The sequence below is a fragment of the Psammomys obesus genome, unplaced genomic scaffold (genome assembly GCF_907164565.1).
Source record: "Psammomys obesus unplaced genomic scaffold, mPsaObe1.curated_primary_1811, whole genome shotgun sequence".
NCBI classification, from domain to species: Eukaryota; Metazoa; Chordata; class Mammalia; order Rodentia; family Muridae; genus Psammomys; species Psammomys obesus.
Genome location: NW_026586589.1, coordinates 6,395,988 through 6,411,652, shown reverse-complemented (window position 1 = coordinate 6,411,652; position 15,665 = coordinate 6,395,988). Strand labels below are relative to the sequence as shown.

Here is a 15,665-nt window from a genome sequence, read left to right as displayed (position 1 = left end):
AAGAGGAGTCTTGGGAGGGGATTCCCTTCCTTCTAGGAAAGACCAGTCACCTAATGCCTTTAGGAGTCTAGCACTGATTGACCAAACCACCACCTATTTACCCATAAAGCCACAGACCAACAAGTCCTGTGCCAGACCTGGTCAGGCAGGTTCTGTGTCTGGTCAAGTGACAAAGCCTCTATGATTAAGGGTTGTGTAGGACCTCAATGACCCAGCTAAGGAGTGGGAACCACTGAAGTGCTTTTCTGTTTTCCTCCCTTCCACATCTGCCTTTGCTATACATGAATATTCTTTGCACTTCTGCTCCCAAGAGTAAACCTCAAGTTTATTCCTTTAATGTAGAATCCTTTGATTTAATACTTCATTGCCTTAACACACTTTGAGCCAACATCTCTTAAGACTGAAGAAACAAGAATAAAGGTCACCAACATCTCATAGGAGATGGCTCTGGAAATGTTAAGGACTTCTTCCTTGATTAATAAAATAGGGCAACAGGCCTCAAGGAACACGGATGGTGAAGAACAAGGTCATATGTCAAGTGTGCGTATGTGTATGCATGGGGCGGGGGGGGAATCAAGCCCAGGGCTCTAAAATCTTCTGTCTCCCTGCCTCTTTTTTTGGAAGGCTGCCACCACTACATGGGACAGGGGAAATGTCAGCCTGGGTGAGCTGTCCATCTAAGTGTGGGCTCTCTACAACTGCCCTGGGGAAAGAGGAGATGTGAGAACCACCCAAAGATTTGCCTCTGGGAAGGGTCTTGTCCAATCAGATGCAACAAGGCACCCTTGCACATGCCCCATGTGCTGGCTGTTCTGAGGAGACAGAGCCTATGGAGTGCCCTCCCACCAACAGAGGGAGTGGCACCATGGAGACTGCCTTGAAGCTGATGCTAATGGCCTCCATTTTAAGGTGAGGAAACTAAGGCTAGAGGGGCATCTGGACAGTCATGCAAGTCACAAAGGCACAGCATAAGACCTAGGTCTTGGGGATGGAGAGATGGCTCAGGGGTTAAGAGCACTGACTGCTCTTCCAAAGGACCAGGGTTCAATACCCAGCAACCACATGGTAGCTCACAACTGTCTGTAACCCCAAGAGCTGACACCCTCATACAGACATGCTGGCTAAACACCAATGCACATAAGACAAAAATAAATACTTAAAAAAAAAAAAAAAAAGACCTAGGTCTCCTTGAAGCCACCGAGCGGAGTTTTTATCTAAGTCCATTCTGGACTCCAGTGTGAGTCCCTTTCCTAGATTCCTGGAGGGAGACAGGCCTTCTATAGGGTCCCCAGCTCTGTGGCTTTACCTGACCAGGACAGACAATGCTGTTTTCAACCTAACTCCATTCTCCCCAGTACTGGCTTACTAAACTCACTGCTGCCACTTCTGAGCCCTTTCTTCTCATTCTCAGCGAACTAGACAAGTTGGTAGCCCTCTCCAGAGTCCTGCTGCTTCCGCTGCTCAAGCATACACCATTCCCTAGGAGCGAGTCCCACCTCACATGCTGCTTATTGTGATGGCTCCCTGTCGGCTGGAAACTAGAGCTCTCAGGACTGTTTAGAGCCTGCTAGAGACAGCTCAGCTTTAAAAATCCTCCTTTAGCGTCTCCCCAATTGTCGATGCTCTAGCTTTAAATAGACTGACCTCTTTCCCCAGGAGCGTTCTGGGGTCTAAGACACGCAGATACTAGTGGTCCTTCATTTTCCTTTGCAGCTCAAGGTCTTTACCTGTAAGCAGAGCTGCTGGTGAAAAGCAACATCTCCTTCATTATTTCAGTGCTCAAATATTTACACTTGATTTTCAGATCTGAGAGTCAGTCCTCCCAGGTCTGCATCAGCTTCCTCCTGAGACTCTCAGAACATCTAGGCTTAGATCTCTGGGGTGACTTGACCAATAAATACTATCCCCTTTCTCTTTAGCCTGGAGGACAGTGTGATGACAGAAACTGTCCACTGTGGTTCCCAGGGTCTCACCAAGCATGAGATCCTGAATAAAATTAGATGAAGAGTAAGGCAGGTCTCCTGAGCAGGACTCAGTGTCTAGGAGGAACTCTGAGGTATCAGCAACAGTGTCCATGAGGACTGAGGGATGTGCTCCAGACAAGCCATCACCACAGAGAAGAAACAAAGGGAAGCTCCCAACACAGGCCGTGTCTGGGCTCACATGGTACACTGATCAAAGCACACAGCACATGCAGGCAGCTCCCTACGAATCCCACCACCAGCTCAGTTCAGCCACCTTCCTCAACTGGACTCCAAAAGAGCCTAGGATTTGGGGAGAAAAGATCACCAGTGTTGGGAAAACTGTATTTGTTCCAAAGACCACATTTTACCCATCAGGAAACTGATGGAGGTAGGACACCTTCTCAAAGCCACACTGCAAAAGTGCAGTGAGGCCCTCGAAGGCCTGGTGGTCCTACTTCTGTGGAGGATGCAACTTCATTTTGGTTTTCCTGAAAAGGAGCACAGGGAGAGAAACAGCATTCTTGGTGAGGTGGGAAGTCCACTGGGCAGACAGAACTCCAACATGCCAGGCACCCTTGGAAGGATGGGCTATCAATACCTTACTGAAAGGACCACAAGTCTTTCAGAGGGAGGCCTGTATGTGACTTTCAAGCACATGACCTAAAACCACAAAGTTGCCTTCCAAGGGAGAGCAAAATAAGCAATGATCTTGGCCTCACTTATGTTCCAGGTGCCTCCACAGGAGAGGGACACGAAAGCCTCTGTTTGTTTTTGGAACCTGCAGTTGTGTACTTTGCTGTCTCTCCACTCTGCTAGAATCAGGAGGTCCCGGAGTGCCAGGCCTGCTTGTCCTGACATCTCCAGCAAGGCTCATATACAGGGTCTCTGTGTTTACTGAACAAACCAGCCTTTCCCTATGCCCTGCTCCTCCGCTTGTCAAGCTCTGTAGACCCCCAAAGAGCTACACACAGCAAAGACCTCAAGAGGTAAGAGATCCACCAAGCAAACAGACAGAAAAGATACCCTGCAACTTCTCAAAGAAAACCCTTCTAAAATAGACAATTCTTCGTAACTTTGTTTCTTTCCCTTTAGATAAGGTCTCACTCTGTAGCTCAGGTTGGCCCAGAACTAAGATCAATCCTCCTGCCTCAGCTTCCTGGGTGCTAGGATTATAGGCGTGCTGATTACACATTGATTACAGCTCTTTGGAAAGTTATAATTCCAAAGAGAAAACCATAGATCAGTAAAGCCAAGAATGCGGAAAAAAAAAAAAAAAAAAAAAGCAGAAGAGCAAGAGCAAACCTACTCCAGCTTTTCTACAATAAAGGAAATGGCTAGAGAGGTCACGTGAACTACTCTGAAGTCACCGAACCCCCTTCACACATTCCCTTAGCAGCCCTCACAGCAGCTCCCAGCCCTCAGGTAGAATGCCTATTCTGCTCTCTGAGAGAGACGTGGGGATGGATGCCCAGCACTGGGCTCTAATGTTCTGCCCCGACTGAGAATCCCGGGTCATGCCCACAGTAACACGTGCACATCCACGGCATGGACTATACCCCGTGCTTCCAGCTTCCGCCTAAGATGTGCTGGGTGGACGGCGAGCCTTATTTATTTTTCCAATTGAAATGGCATGAGGGGTTTCACTTATTTTTACTTCAAAAGCAGCACCATAAAAATCCTTGATGATTAGAGCCCCAGCTGTCCTGAGTTGTTTATCAAGGGATCCATTACTCAAATCTTCTATGGAGCAAACAGTTTCAGGCGGGAAGCCGTGGGAGCTGAGAAGCGCAAATGTCTCATCTCTGAAAACTTTCAGACTCCCTCCTGTTCACCGCCTGGACTGCCCCTGCTCCCCTCCCCCAATTCCACCATCTGTTCTCCAGAGAACAGATCAAATTTTCCAGCTAAGGTACTCTGGCGCCAAGGACTCAGCCCTGTGTGTTTCACCCTGCCCCCATCAACTTAGAAATCCAACACCATGACCCAAATGGACTGCAGCCACATAAAACCACAAAGTAAAGTTTATAAAGCTTTATTAAACATTTCAAACAGTTGTGGAACGAACACACCAGAAATAAAAGCTTTACAACAGCAGTCCGAGTGTTTCACAAGTGTGGCCTCGAAGTCCTACTCCCCAGATGCCTGCTTCCAGCTCTGCCCTGTGCCTGGCCCACCACCCTTGCTCGCACACGACAGAGCCATTTCCGACTGGAAGAACAACCATGCTGATCCCCAGTGGCAGGGGCCAGGAGAAAGTCTCATCTGCCAACATTTGTTACTGAAGTGCTGAGAAAACAAGTACCAAGTCACCAAGTCTTCCTGCGTATTCTTCACAGTGCACAGTCTATGAGCGCAGGAATGAAGAGGCTCCTGGCAGGAGGATGATGGCCACCGCTCCCCTGGGTCTTGTTTGAACCACCTTGGAGTCCACTGTGCTGGTCACTCTGCAATCCCCATGCTAAATAAAAACTGCAGCAGGACCTACTACAGCTAGCTACTACTACTAAACCTCAAAATCAGAACACATTCAGTAAAGCTTCTTCAAAAGGAATATACACGTTTTGTATGTACATGTACACACACACATAAACACGCGATCGCACATACACGCGCGCACACGCACACACGCACACACACACACACACACACACACACACACACACACACACACACGGCACATCAAAAAATATCCAAACACCTATCAAGGGAATCATGGCTGCTATGAAACACATAATACTTTCCCATTCATTCAGCTGGGGACCACTGGGTCTATAAGAAACACTGCAAACCTCCCTCCCAAAGAGCATGCACTGGAGACAAGAGGCAGCCCCCTTAGGATGGCTGAGAGAGGCAAAAGGAAGAGCAAAGGGATAGTGGCTGGGCTGGAAGGCAAAAACCCAGACACCCAGGTCAAAGAGCAATGTCTCTCCATTGCTTCTTTCTTAGAAATGAGGCAGAGAAAATACTGGAGGTTTGTGGACACGGGGCAGTTGAGACATGACTCTGTCTCACCTTCTCAAAAGGGAAATAAGGATTAAAAAGCGAGGCTCTCGGGCATCAGCAATCTCTTCAAATTTGAGATAAGTGCAAAAACAAGCCCTGTCTTGGACAGGTGCTCCCCACAAAAGGAAAGGGGTGGGGATAACCAAGGGGAAACCAGGGAAAGGGACTGAGGAGGGAAGGAGGAAGATCCTGACGAGGAAGGGTCATGGAGGTACAATGAGACTAGCATTGTATCTGTCCAGGTCATACCAAGGGTCATTGACCAGGATAGGTGTAGACTCCCCAAAATGATGATAAAGGGGATGGGCCAGTCTGTCAGCTGGGACCCAGATGGTGACAGAACATACAACCATAAGACCACCCACGACTACAGGACTCTGCAATAGAAGCACCGGTCAGTGCCATTATTCACATTATAAGGATAAAACATCACAGGCCAAAAGGCTCCATTAGGAATGTAGCACCCGCAGGGCTGCGGGATTTGAAACTCCAATGCTTTATGACTTATGTCAATGCCTCCCCTCCCGTCTTCTGCTTCCTTGGCAAGCTATCTCGGCAGACGTTAGGTGCCCACAACACCGGGGTCATGGGCTGATTCTGGAAGCGGGGAATCGGAGCAGTGGTACAGGAAACAATTTCCCCAGCAGCTATAGCAGATGAGAAAGAGGGCTGCCAGGAAAACCAAAGCACATATTGTGCAAGGTTTCCGTTCCAGGAGGAAGCTGAGCAGGTAGAAGCCCATGAACATGGAGTGGCTGAACCACAGAGCGGGGTTGAGGGGCTTGGGGATGAGGAGGACGGGCAGCAGCCACTGGAGGCAATACATGATCTCTGCCGGGCAGGGCCTTCACCAAGGCTGCCAGGCACCGCTGCAGGAACCGACCTAATGGGAGCCAGCAGGCACAGGTGGCTGCCCTCCGTTTTCTTCGACTCTCTCTCCAGGAGCTGAGCCGCTGTGCTCTCTGGCTGTCAGCCCGGGATCACCAAGGCAGCAGGGGTCCTGAAGAGAAAAGTCAACACAACAAACAGACAAAGAACAGACAGACAGACAGACAAAAAAACAAAAAACAACAAACAAAACAAACAAAAAAACAGGAACAAAATGTATACTTATTTGGGAAAATGGATCATGGTTAACAACAGCAAATGTGAATGCCCTTTCCTCCCCACCCACCCATGAATATCTACTCCTATCCAAATTACTAGTTTAAGATAGCCTCCTAGGGTGTGTCTTCCCTGGGCTTCTACTGGGGGCTCCCAGGAGGGCACGGTCCCCACAGTGGACTGGCTTTGCCTGGGCCCTGCCCAACAGAGATCATGTATCGCCTCCTGGGGCTGCAGCCCGTCCTCAAAGGTCCCAGACCTCACAATACCGCCCTGTGGTTGCCACAGGACACCATGGGCTTGGTGTTGTGCCCCCGTGTGGTAAGGAAGGGTTCTGTATCTAGTCTCCCATCTTCAGCTCCCAAGTGTGGAGTGTGTCAAATTACAGCAGTTCTCTGTGCAGGGCTAACCTGGAGATGCTAGGCAATGAAATCTCGGAGCCTGATAAGCTATGGGAAGACACAGCAGAAGTGGTGCCAAGGAGTTTGGGACATGTTTGCTTTTTTCAAATAGTTCAGTATCATTTAGCCCAAACCAGCCACTTCTTTCAAGTCAATGTATTTTAAAAAAAGAAAAAAAGAAAGAAAAAGAAAAGAACGAATATAAGAAAGAAAACCAAAGCCACAACACCCAACTCACTTGGATCACTAAACTGCCATCTGTACTGACATTAATCAAAATTAATATCCTGTCCACAAAGGGGCAAATATCTATCATTTAGCCTCTGAGCCAGGTAGCTTGCTGGAGAGGTACTTTCTGCCAGCTACTGGAGATGGTAGGGACCCTCTACCTGCAGACGGCAATTTGCTCTTTCCACCCTTACCACACTCCACTGAAGATCTCTGAGACCACACTAAGAGAGGGACACTCGATTTACTCTGCCACTAGGCAATAGTAGCCATAACCATTGGTGGCTGTAGCAAAATCCTGTTCTGTGCTCCAGCCGCTAGCGAACCCGTACAAAGAACCACCCTGGCTCAGGCAGACCTACTAGGGACTGGGGGAGGGGAGCACAAGACAGAGGTCGCTATGTGTCCAGCAGGAAACCAGCCCCAAATACATTTGGAACACTTCTCCATAAAACTCTCTCCTTTGGTGCACAAAAAGGGCACCCAATCCTTCCTACATCCCTCCCAGAATAGATACAACTGCTTTAGCTACTAAGCAGAGCGCTGGTCCAGCTCAGGACCGCGGCTACCACCGCCTGCCGGCAGAGAAGGAAGCAACAGTCAAGAAAGTGGTACACGATCACGGACTCTCACAAAACATGGGTTTAAAATTCACAGAATAGTAGGCGTGCTGAGAAAGGAGTATACTTTTTGCTTTCTGAGATAGCCTTCCGGAACTTTGGTTATCCATCGGTATATAGGAGGTATATTGTGGCGCCAGGCACTGGTTAACGCGGCTCGAATTTGCAAATGGGTGTGTCGTACCAAGAGGCTTGCACCCCTACCCTCATTCTATACCATAGAGCCATTACTCCCCTCCATTTTACACCGAATTTCAAAAGCGGGCCGAGAAGAATCTTCTGGAAGGGTGCTACGAGCGGGCTCAGGAGGTGGGGGTCGGTGTGGAAAAGAACAGACGGATTTTTTTTTTTCTCTCCTGGCAAATGAGGAGCGCCCCCCGCCACCCCTCCTCATCAACAACCCCCACAAGCGCGCATGCGCACTTAGGTGGCAGGAGGGTACTTAAGGCGCGGCCACCGGGGCTGCGGCAGTGCGCCCAACAGCGGACTCCGAGACCGGCAGACCTCGGCGAACCCTCGCTCTTGACCACCCAGCGACTCTCTGAATCATGGCCGCAGTGGCAGCAGCCTCGGCAGAACTGCTCATCATCGGCTGGTACATCTTCCGCGTGCTGCTGCAGGTGAGTATCTGCCCGGGCTATGGGTGGGAGTGGGCTCCCGAAGCGCGCCCCCTGGAACCCTAACCCGCGTCGCGATTGCCACCTCCCCAACCCAACCTATCCCAATTGCCGCGATTCCTGCCTACCAAAGTGCCGCGGTGGTACTATTTGTCCCTGCCCGTTCCCATGCCCACATCCTCGCACAGACCCTGTCCCCAGTGCGCCGGCGCCCGGCCGGGAACAAAGACTCAGGGGTGCGGCGGTCGCCCGCTGCGGACGATCGCGACCAAGGCGGTAAGAAACACCCGCTATACTCAGACTCGATCCCAGGAGGGAGGCGGGGCACTTTTATGCTGCGAGACTTTCCAGGCGTTACAGCTCGCCCAGCAGAAAATGTTCGCCCTAAAAAATTTGCGCATTGCGGGAAATTTCCTTTAAAATACACTATATACACATACAACACTTGTGGGGTGGGATGAGAAAGAAGTTAGAAAATGGCACTTCTCAGAAAAAAATAAATTAACAGAAAGAATCTCAATAAATTAGGGGGAAAAGTAAAGGAGAAGAAATAGAGAAAACGCACATTGCAGGGAAAATAAACCAGAAAAAGGCACTTGGTAGGGAAAAAATGCATTAGAAAAAGCCACTAGAAAAGAGACAAAGGAACAGGAAAAAAAAAAAATCTGGAAACACACTTTGAATGAAGCAATCAGAGAAAAATACCCTTCGCAGAGGGAAAAAATGGAAGTGGAAAGAGCGCTTCCAGAGAACGCGCGCAAAGGTGCTTTTCTTAAAGCCAAATTGGAAGAAAGCGCTTTGCGCATGAAACCATCTATCTACCCCCCTGGGAGCTCCCTTTGCAGGAAGAGTTCCCTGCTAAAGAAATCCTTTGCCAAAGGAATCGCATATTTCCTTCAAGGTGTTCCTGGAATGCTGCATTTACTGGGTAGGATTCGCTTTTCGAAATCCTCCAGGGACACAGCCCATTGCGAGAAGTGAGGTATACCTAAGTTGTGGGTCCAATCAGCTTGCAGCCATGCAGCACTCAGCACAGTTGGAAAAGCTCCAGCTGCCCTGACTCGTGGACAAGCTGTGCCGCGCCCGCCACTCCAGGCTAAGCTGGACAGGCGGGCGGGGCAGGGGGCGGGGCCGGGCGGGCACACAGCAGGAGCAGCAAGCAGCAGTAGCAGCAGCACGACACTGGGTCTAAAGTGCTTCTCTAAGGGTGGGTACTGGGTCTCTCACCGCAGGTGTTCAGGTACTCCCTGCAGAAGCTGGCGCACACGGTGTCCCGGACCGGGCGGCAGGTGCTGGGGGAGCGCAGGCAGAGAGCCCCCAACTGAGGGCCCAGCTCCCAGCCCTGGGCGGCCGTGTCATCAGGTGCTCCTGTGCCTCTCGACCAGCATGGGAGCCAGTGCCGCGCAGGAATGGGGGTTCCCCTGTGCTCCCTCGTCAGAGGAGCACTTGCCAAGGTCAGTGAGGGGCCGGTAGGCCCCCGGAGAAGCAGCACCGACAATGATGAAGACATCAGTTCCCTTCCCAGCCCCTTTGCCCCCATCCCTCTACTGGCGGGTGGGAGAGGAGGGGGAAAACGGGAGCAAACCCTCGAGATATGGGCGTAGGCACCACCTTCTGTGGACCAAGTCGGACCACCACCATCTCAACCGCACGAGAGATCCTCGCACAGAGATTCAACACACCACCAAAAAGCAGAATGGACACTGACATCACCAGCTGAAGCCTTGAATCTTGGAGCAGAAGAGAAAGCATCAATTGCGAGCTGCGTGAAGGGACTGGAGGGCGTGGGTGAGGGGGGAAGAAGGTTGAGAAATTCAGTGGGGCCCTCTGGATGTCCCTTGCCTACAGTGCACACATTCCTGCCTTGCTCCCTTACTCCCCTTATTCTCCTGCCTTCTAAACCCCTCCCCAAAATGCATCACTTGATTCGGACCTATATATACAACCAGTAATTGAATCCCACCTTCACCAAAACACCTTCTCCGACCCCCGGCCTTTCACTGATCTTGCTTATCCCTGGTCTCACGAAGCGCTTGTGATCAATATTGTGGTAGTTGCTAATTGTACTAGTTTAAGTGTGCATTAGTTGTGTCTCCCCAGCTAGATTGTAAGCTCCTGGAGAACAGGGACCACCCTCCACAAAAAAATAAAAAACGGACCTCTCCTGTCTTGTACAGTGTCCTGGGACCGTACAGGGCAGTGGGGGTGCACCAAAAACTTCTTTTGTGGATTCTTTTGCGACAGTGTCACATCTCTAAAGTGGGGCAATGTACCTACTGTGGAGGGGCATTCCACTTGGGAAAGGGAGGAGGGCAAGAAGACAAGAATGAACCAAGACCCTGCCTCATTTAAATACTGTCCTGAGATAAAAGGACTACTTCTCATCCCCAGTGAAAAAGGTGGTATTCATTTGTCCCAGAATAAGGGACAATTCCCCTTTCTCAGGTTGTTGGGTGCATTTATTTGGCAGTCCTAAGATAAGGTACCATGGCAGGTTACCAATTTGAGAAAGATGGGGAGAAGATAAGTGGGAATGGCCCTCTAAATGGGATACTGAGGACCAGGAGGGCTGACGTAAGAATATAACACTATGGCCCAGATCTCTACCCAGGAGCTCTGGGAAATGACGGCCGGACAGGAAGAGGAGCACTGGCTGGGACAATGAGCACTGAGATGTGGCTTGGTACCTCCACCACCCAGCTCAATGCTTCAGGCCCCAGGATCACCCTAAAGCCATCATGCCTGGCTTTCCAACCCTGTAGCTGCATACCCCATTTCTTCATTTTCTCAGTATATCCTTAAGGGTCTTATCAGGTTCCTAGTCTGCCTCTGCTCTTCCCCTTCTGCTGCATCATGAGGGTGGCTGTCCCCTTAGTTCTCTTCTTTGGCTTGCCAGGGCTCTTCTTACAAGTGTCAGCTGACTGCCTGCCTTCCCAAATGGTCCTAGCACCTGTTAAACCTCATCTCTGGTCTTACCCATCCCTGTCACTGCATACCTGTCCCTATGTCAACATTAAAGGAAGGAGTTGGAAGGCCATCAGTGTCTCCTGCTACTTCCTCAAATCCCTTAGTCATGGCTGTCACACCACAAACACTCAGGTGCACAAAGCACCTCAAAGTCCTTGAACCTTGACCTTGTCTCCCAAGAAAGCCTCATTTTCAGACTGGGGCCTCTGAAGATACTTGTAATTTCATTTAACACAAGGGAATTATGGGGGCAAGTAGTGCAGACAGAACTTGCTGTGGCCTTGGCTTTACCATCCATCAGATCAGACTAGGCTACCCAGCCAGGTCGCGTTTAGTTCCCTACTAAGGTCCAGATGAAGCCCGTACATATCAGAGGATCGTCAGGATTCCACAGGACACGCATTCTAAGGCTCCGTCTTCCTCAGTAAGGTGGATATAGCTGCTGCCAAGGCCTGAAATTAGGTCAGGTCCTTTGCCTCAGTGTTACGCATCTGCAGTCAGTGCCCACCTCTTTCATGATTAGAAATTTCTGTGGTCTGTCACACTAAACCCATATTAAAGCCATGAGTACATACCAACACAAGTTCCCAATGAAGGCTGACTCTCCTCTTGGGAGACTTGGGGTGGGGGAGGCACTGCCATTCTATCGTTCTGTAAGTTCTAGCCCCAGCCCAACACAAAGGCAGGCCAGAACAGGGAGCGGTGGGAGTCTGGCTACTCTGAACATAGCACATATTGTCCCCCATTCCCATCCAGGGTGCTACTGGTAATCCAGGGCTTTTCAGATGATCCTGGCAAAACCTTTTCCTTCCATCTACCCTCCAGCAGTGTAGTTAGTGTAGTTAGCAGGCAAGGGCTGCTCTGGCGACTCTGAGAATGTGAAATATCTACTACTCACTTTCTTCTCCCACCCCACACCCTACCTGACAACCAACTAAACTCTCCAGAGAAGGCAGAAGGAATGTGTTCATGCCCCGTCCTTGTGTAGTGCCTTTAAGCCTAATCCAAACATACCTAATTTATAAAATGTTTCAACAAGCTATATACTATTAAAACATTTTATTCTCATGTAAACAATGGGGTGTGTTCTTTTATTGCAAAGCCCTTAGTCCACAGAGCTAAATATCCCTTTTTCCTAAAGAGATTGCTACCTGCAAAAAGGAGCAAAAGCAGAGCAGATGAGTTGTGAGGAAAGTGGAATAGCTTTATGGGAACCCAACAACACATGAGATTTCAGGAAATAATGCCAGAGAAGCCTGTGTATTGGCCTGACCAGCTCAAGTTCAGTAGGGTGAAGGTCACTAACTACCAAAACTTTTAGAGATGTGGATTCTAAGAGACTTTTTATGTCTCTCTGTAGAGTAACTGAATTGTGATTGAAATGTGTTTAAGGGACAGGACAGAGATTAAGTTTTTTGGCTTGGGCTATGGGGCTGGCCAAAGATAGCTTAATTACACAGAGGCTTTGAGGGAAGCAGGCTTGCTGTTGGCCACTTACTGGATATCTACTTTCAAACTTGGATCTCTTCAGGAGCCAACACCCCAAAGGGAGAGTCTGAGCTGGCAGTTAATCTCCCCCAGGAGATTTAAATGTGTACAGACACAATACTAGTCTACCAAAGTCTTTTTTTTCCAGGTGACCATGCCTTCTTCCATATGCCAGAGACACACACTTGCCACAATCTTCTCTGGAAATGATCCTGTCTGTCGTGCCCCAGGCCCCCCTCCACAGGGCGCATACCACAGCAGGATACAGATTCCTGAACATTCCCAGGGCAGAGCCGGAAGACAGAGAGGAAGGCAATACAGGGCTCTCAGTAGATCACACAGTGACAAGCTGGAATGGAATGCGTGCATTTCAAAGATAGAGAACAAGAGGAGGACAGCCCAACTCTGATCCCCCTTAGAAACAACAGATAAGAAGTTAAAACTGTTTGGGCAGCAACTTTAAGATGACCATTTTCAGATACAGAATTGATCTGGTTCCTGGAAACTGACCAAGGTTCCAGAAACCCAATCTGTGAACAGGAATTCTTGCCATTAATGAATCTTGATTAAAAAAAAAAAGGCAGGGTGGACCTAACATTTGGCATGAACACATAAAATGGAACTTTTTGGGTCCTGGTTTCGGTGTTGCAGTCCAGAGGCTGACAGGATGGTTGGACCTTGTCAGGCAGGGCAGAGAAAACTGTTCCCAATACATCATTCCCTGAATGGGACAAAAGAAGATCCGAACCTATAAACAGAAAGAACCTATAAACTAGATAGGTCTCAGTTCCCCAACTAAAAAGGAACATGAGACCAAGAAGGAAAATTCGGCTGCTCCCATCCCCCATTCCTCCTCTCCAGGCCAAGATGAGTGTGACAGGCATTCCATTCCTTCGGCTGCCCTTGAGGCTACGCCCCACACACCAGACGAGAGGAAACCGGTGTCCAGACTCAACGAAAAGTTGGTGGGAGTGGGAAGCACCCGAAGCAGGCGGTCGCCCTATCACTCCAGACACAAATGAGAGGATTTGGGGGCCCAGTTCTACCTTCTCCCTACACTCCTTCGGATGGGGGGAAAAAAGAAAAGAGAAAGACTTAAGTGACGAGGAAAGAGTGGCCGGCCTCTCGGAAGCTGAGCCCCTTGCCAAGGGCCGGAGCAGAGGAGGTGGTGGTCGAGCCCGGCGATCCCAGCCCCATCCCGTGAGCGTGCTGACCTTGGAAGCCAGCGCCATAACCAGGAGCCCCGGAACCCACCCTAAGGGACGGGAAGGGGAACCTCCCCCATGACCCAGGCTGGGGCGAAGCGGGGAGGTCACCTGACGCCAAACAAGGGTGCACCCGGCCCCAGCCGCGCGAAAAGCTCCAAAGAGAGGCCTGGCGGCCCCTAAGGTGACCCCCCCGCAGGGCCAACATGGCGGCCTGGACTCTCCGAGCGCCTCGCCTCTCACCCCGCCCAGGCGGGCGACGCCACGATACCTGCGAGCCCCGCCATGGCGCAGCCGCCACTGTCTCCGTCGCTGCCGCAGCCTGCCTCCACCTTAGCTCGCCACCGACGCCGCAGGAGCCGGGGAGACGCCCCCTTCGTCTTCTAGTGGAGCGTTCCAAGGACCCAGTCCAAACTCGGGCTGTCCTCGGCGGACGCCTGACAAACAGGCCTAAAGTGAGGCTACTTTGGGGTACTCTTTCCTCTGTATCAGCCACAAGTGTTCCTTTATGAACTTTTTATGGACTTCAATAAAATTATGGAGCGCTGAGGTCTTCAAATCGGTGGAATATTTAGTCAGGCGCAGTCTGGGCAGCCCCGAACCTCTGGCCCATGGTCCCCTCATGCATATGCAGCAGATTGTGACCCTCACTCTTTAAGAGTCCAGTGGGCGGCGTAGTTTAAGTTGCTCAGATGAGTTTGACTCCCTAGAAGCTCTCGGATCTTGGCGGGGTCTGTGCACTCTGGGAAACTTCTCGTGACTCAGATCTAGCCCTTTCAACCATGGGCAAAGACAGGTTCAAAACGTGGTTCCTTCTGGGTGATGAAATGGCTGGCCCCAGGCTTGTTAAAGTCTAGATGAGTCAGTATGTTCACTTACCAGCTAATTAGCCACCTTCCTGTGCTCTACTATGCGCAAGCGCACCCCTAGAGGCTAAGGAGCTAGAATTAGGCTCTTGACCCCAGTTTTCTCAGTCAGGAGTTGAGAGTGAGTGTTGGAGGACAGAGGAGAGATTGCCACTCGGTAATTACTGCATAGTAATACTTTTAATCATGCCAGTACGTAATTAGGCATCCTAGGAGCACTATGAGGCAAAGTAAAGAGAGTTGTGAGAAATTAATGAAATCCTGGTGTCTGCAGAGAGGTGACGGTTGGGGCCTTCTTGGGCAGATCAGTTTGTGCATTGTGTGAGTTGAAGGGGTCTTGTTCCAGACAGAGGTGACAACCTTAAGAAGGGTGGGGCCTGAGCAAGGGATAGGACAGGTCATGAGTTTGGATTTTTGTCTTGAGAGGCAAAGTTCTTCAGGGTGATGAAAATAAATTTGGGTCTCTTGGCCTTCAGGCTGTTGGCTTTCAGGATTAGAGGATATGGAGGTGAGTTTCAGGATGAGAGGCCAGCGAAGCAACCTGAACAGCTTTCAGACATAAAGTCACGTGACTCAGACAGGTAGTGGCTAGGGGAGCTGCTAGAAGAGGGCATATCAAACGGTGTGGGTAAACAGTGAGGCACAGGCATTAACACCTAGGCTTTAGTCTTAAGTACAGAGGGATGAAGAGCCTTTGGCCAAAGTGGAAAAAGCCTGAAGAAAGGTTGCAGGGGACAATCAGAAGTGTGACTGAGAAGTGATAGCTGACATGCTTGAGCACCCTGTCTGTGGAGAGAGTAGAATGAGAAGGGCTCCTGGGGCTTCCTCAGCACATGGGTCATGGTGTGGTTGAGAGGCCAAGGGAAGGGAAAGAAGAAAGGCAGTGGGCAATGGTGGCTTAGGGAGGAGCCAGAGAAATGAGATGCAGGGAGCACTCCCTACTGCTACCGTCTTGTCCATAAAGCAAGGGTTCAAGTAGGAAGAAATGCTCTGTGGCGCTGGATGCTCCTGGCTCCTGCAGGAGACAAGGGGCACCTTGGATTTGGGAATGAAATGGCTTTGTAGCCTGTGTTCTTCATGTTGCAAGTTAAAAAACAAACAAACAAACAAACAAACAAACCAGTAAATTATTGGCTTGAAAAGGAAATGAGTGGCAGATGAATGGAGTGGCTTGGCAGTGTCACAGAGGACTTGGGTTTATT

At 50.1% G+C, this 15,665-nt stretch overlaps 2 protein-coding genes across 5 annotated transcripts; one reads left to right on the top strand and one right to left on the bottom strand.

Annotated features, from left to right (window-relative positions):
- Positions 1 to 3,980: 3,980 nt before the first annotated feature.
- On the bottom strand, positions 3,981 to 13,973 carry Blcap (BLCAP apoptosis inducing factor). The gene is made up of 2 exons (XM_055602227.1): positions 13,869 to 13,973; positions 3,981 to 5,967 (listed from the first exon to the last, which is right to left on the bottom strand). The coding sequence occupies exon 2, from the start codon at positions 5,791 to 5,793 to the stop codon at positions 5,530 to 5,532; it is 264 nt and encodes an 87-aa protein (XP_055458202.1). The 5' UTR covers positions 5,794 to 5,967; positions 13,869 to 13,973; the 3' UTR covers positions 3,981 to 5,529.
- Positions 7,804 to 9,882, top strand: Nnat (neuronatin). Of its 4 annotated transcripts, none has more exons than XM_055602224.1 (3): positions 7,804 to 7,940; positions 8,839 to 8,914; positions 9,170 to 9,882. In XM_055602224.1, the coding sequence occupies exons 1-3, from the start codon at positions 7,869 to 7,871 to the stop codon at positions 9,397 to 9,399; spliced, it is 378 nt and encodes a 125-aa protein (XP_055458199.1). In that variant the 5' UTR covers positions 7,804 to 7,868; the 3' UTR covers positions 9,400 to 9,882. The 4 variants fall into 4 exon arrangements, with proteins under 4 accessions (XP_055458199.1, XP_055458198.1, XP_055458200.1 ...); XM_055602223.1 differs by lacking the exon at positions 8,839 to 8,914 and adding an exon at positions 8,126 to 8,213; XM_055602225.1 differs by having other exon boundaries at positions 8,839 to 8,919; positions 9,170 to 9,358.
- Positions 13,974 to 15,665: the final 1,692 nt, after the last annotated feature.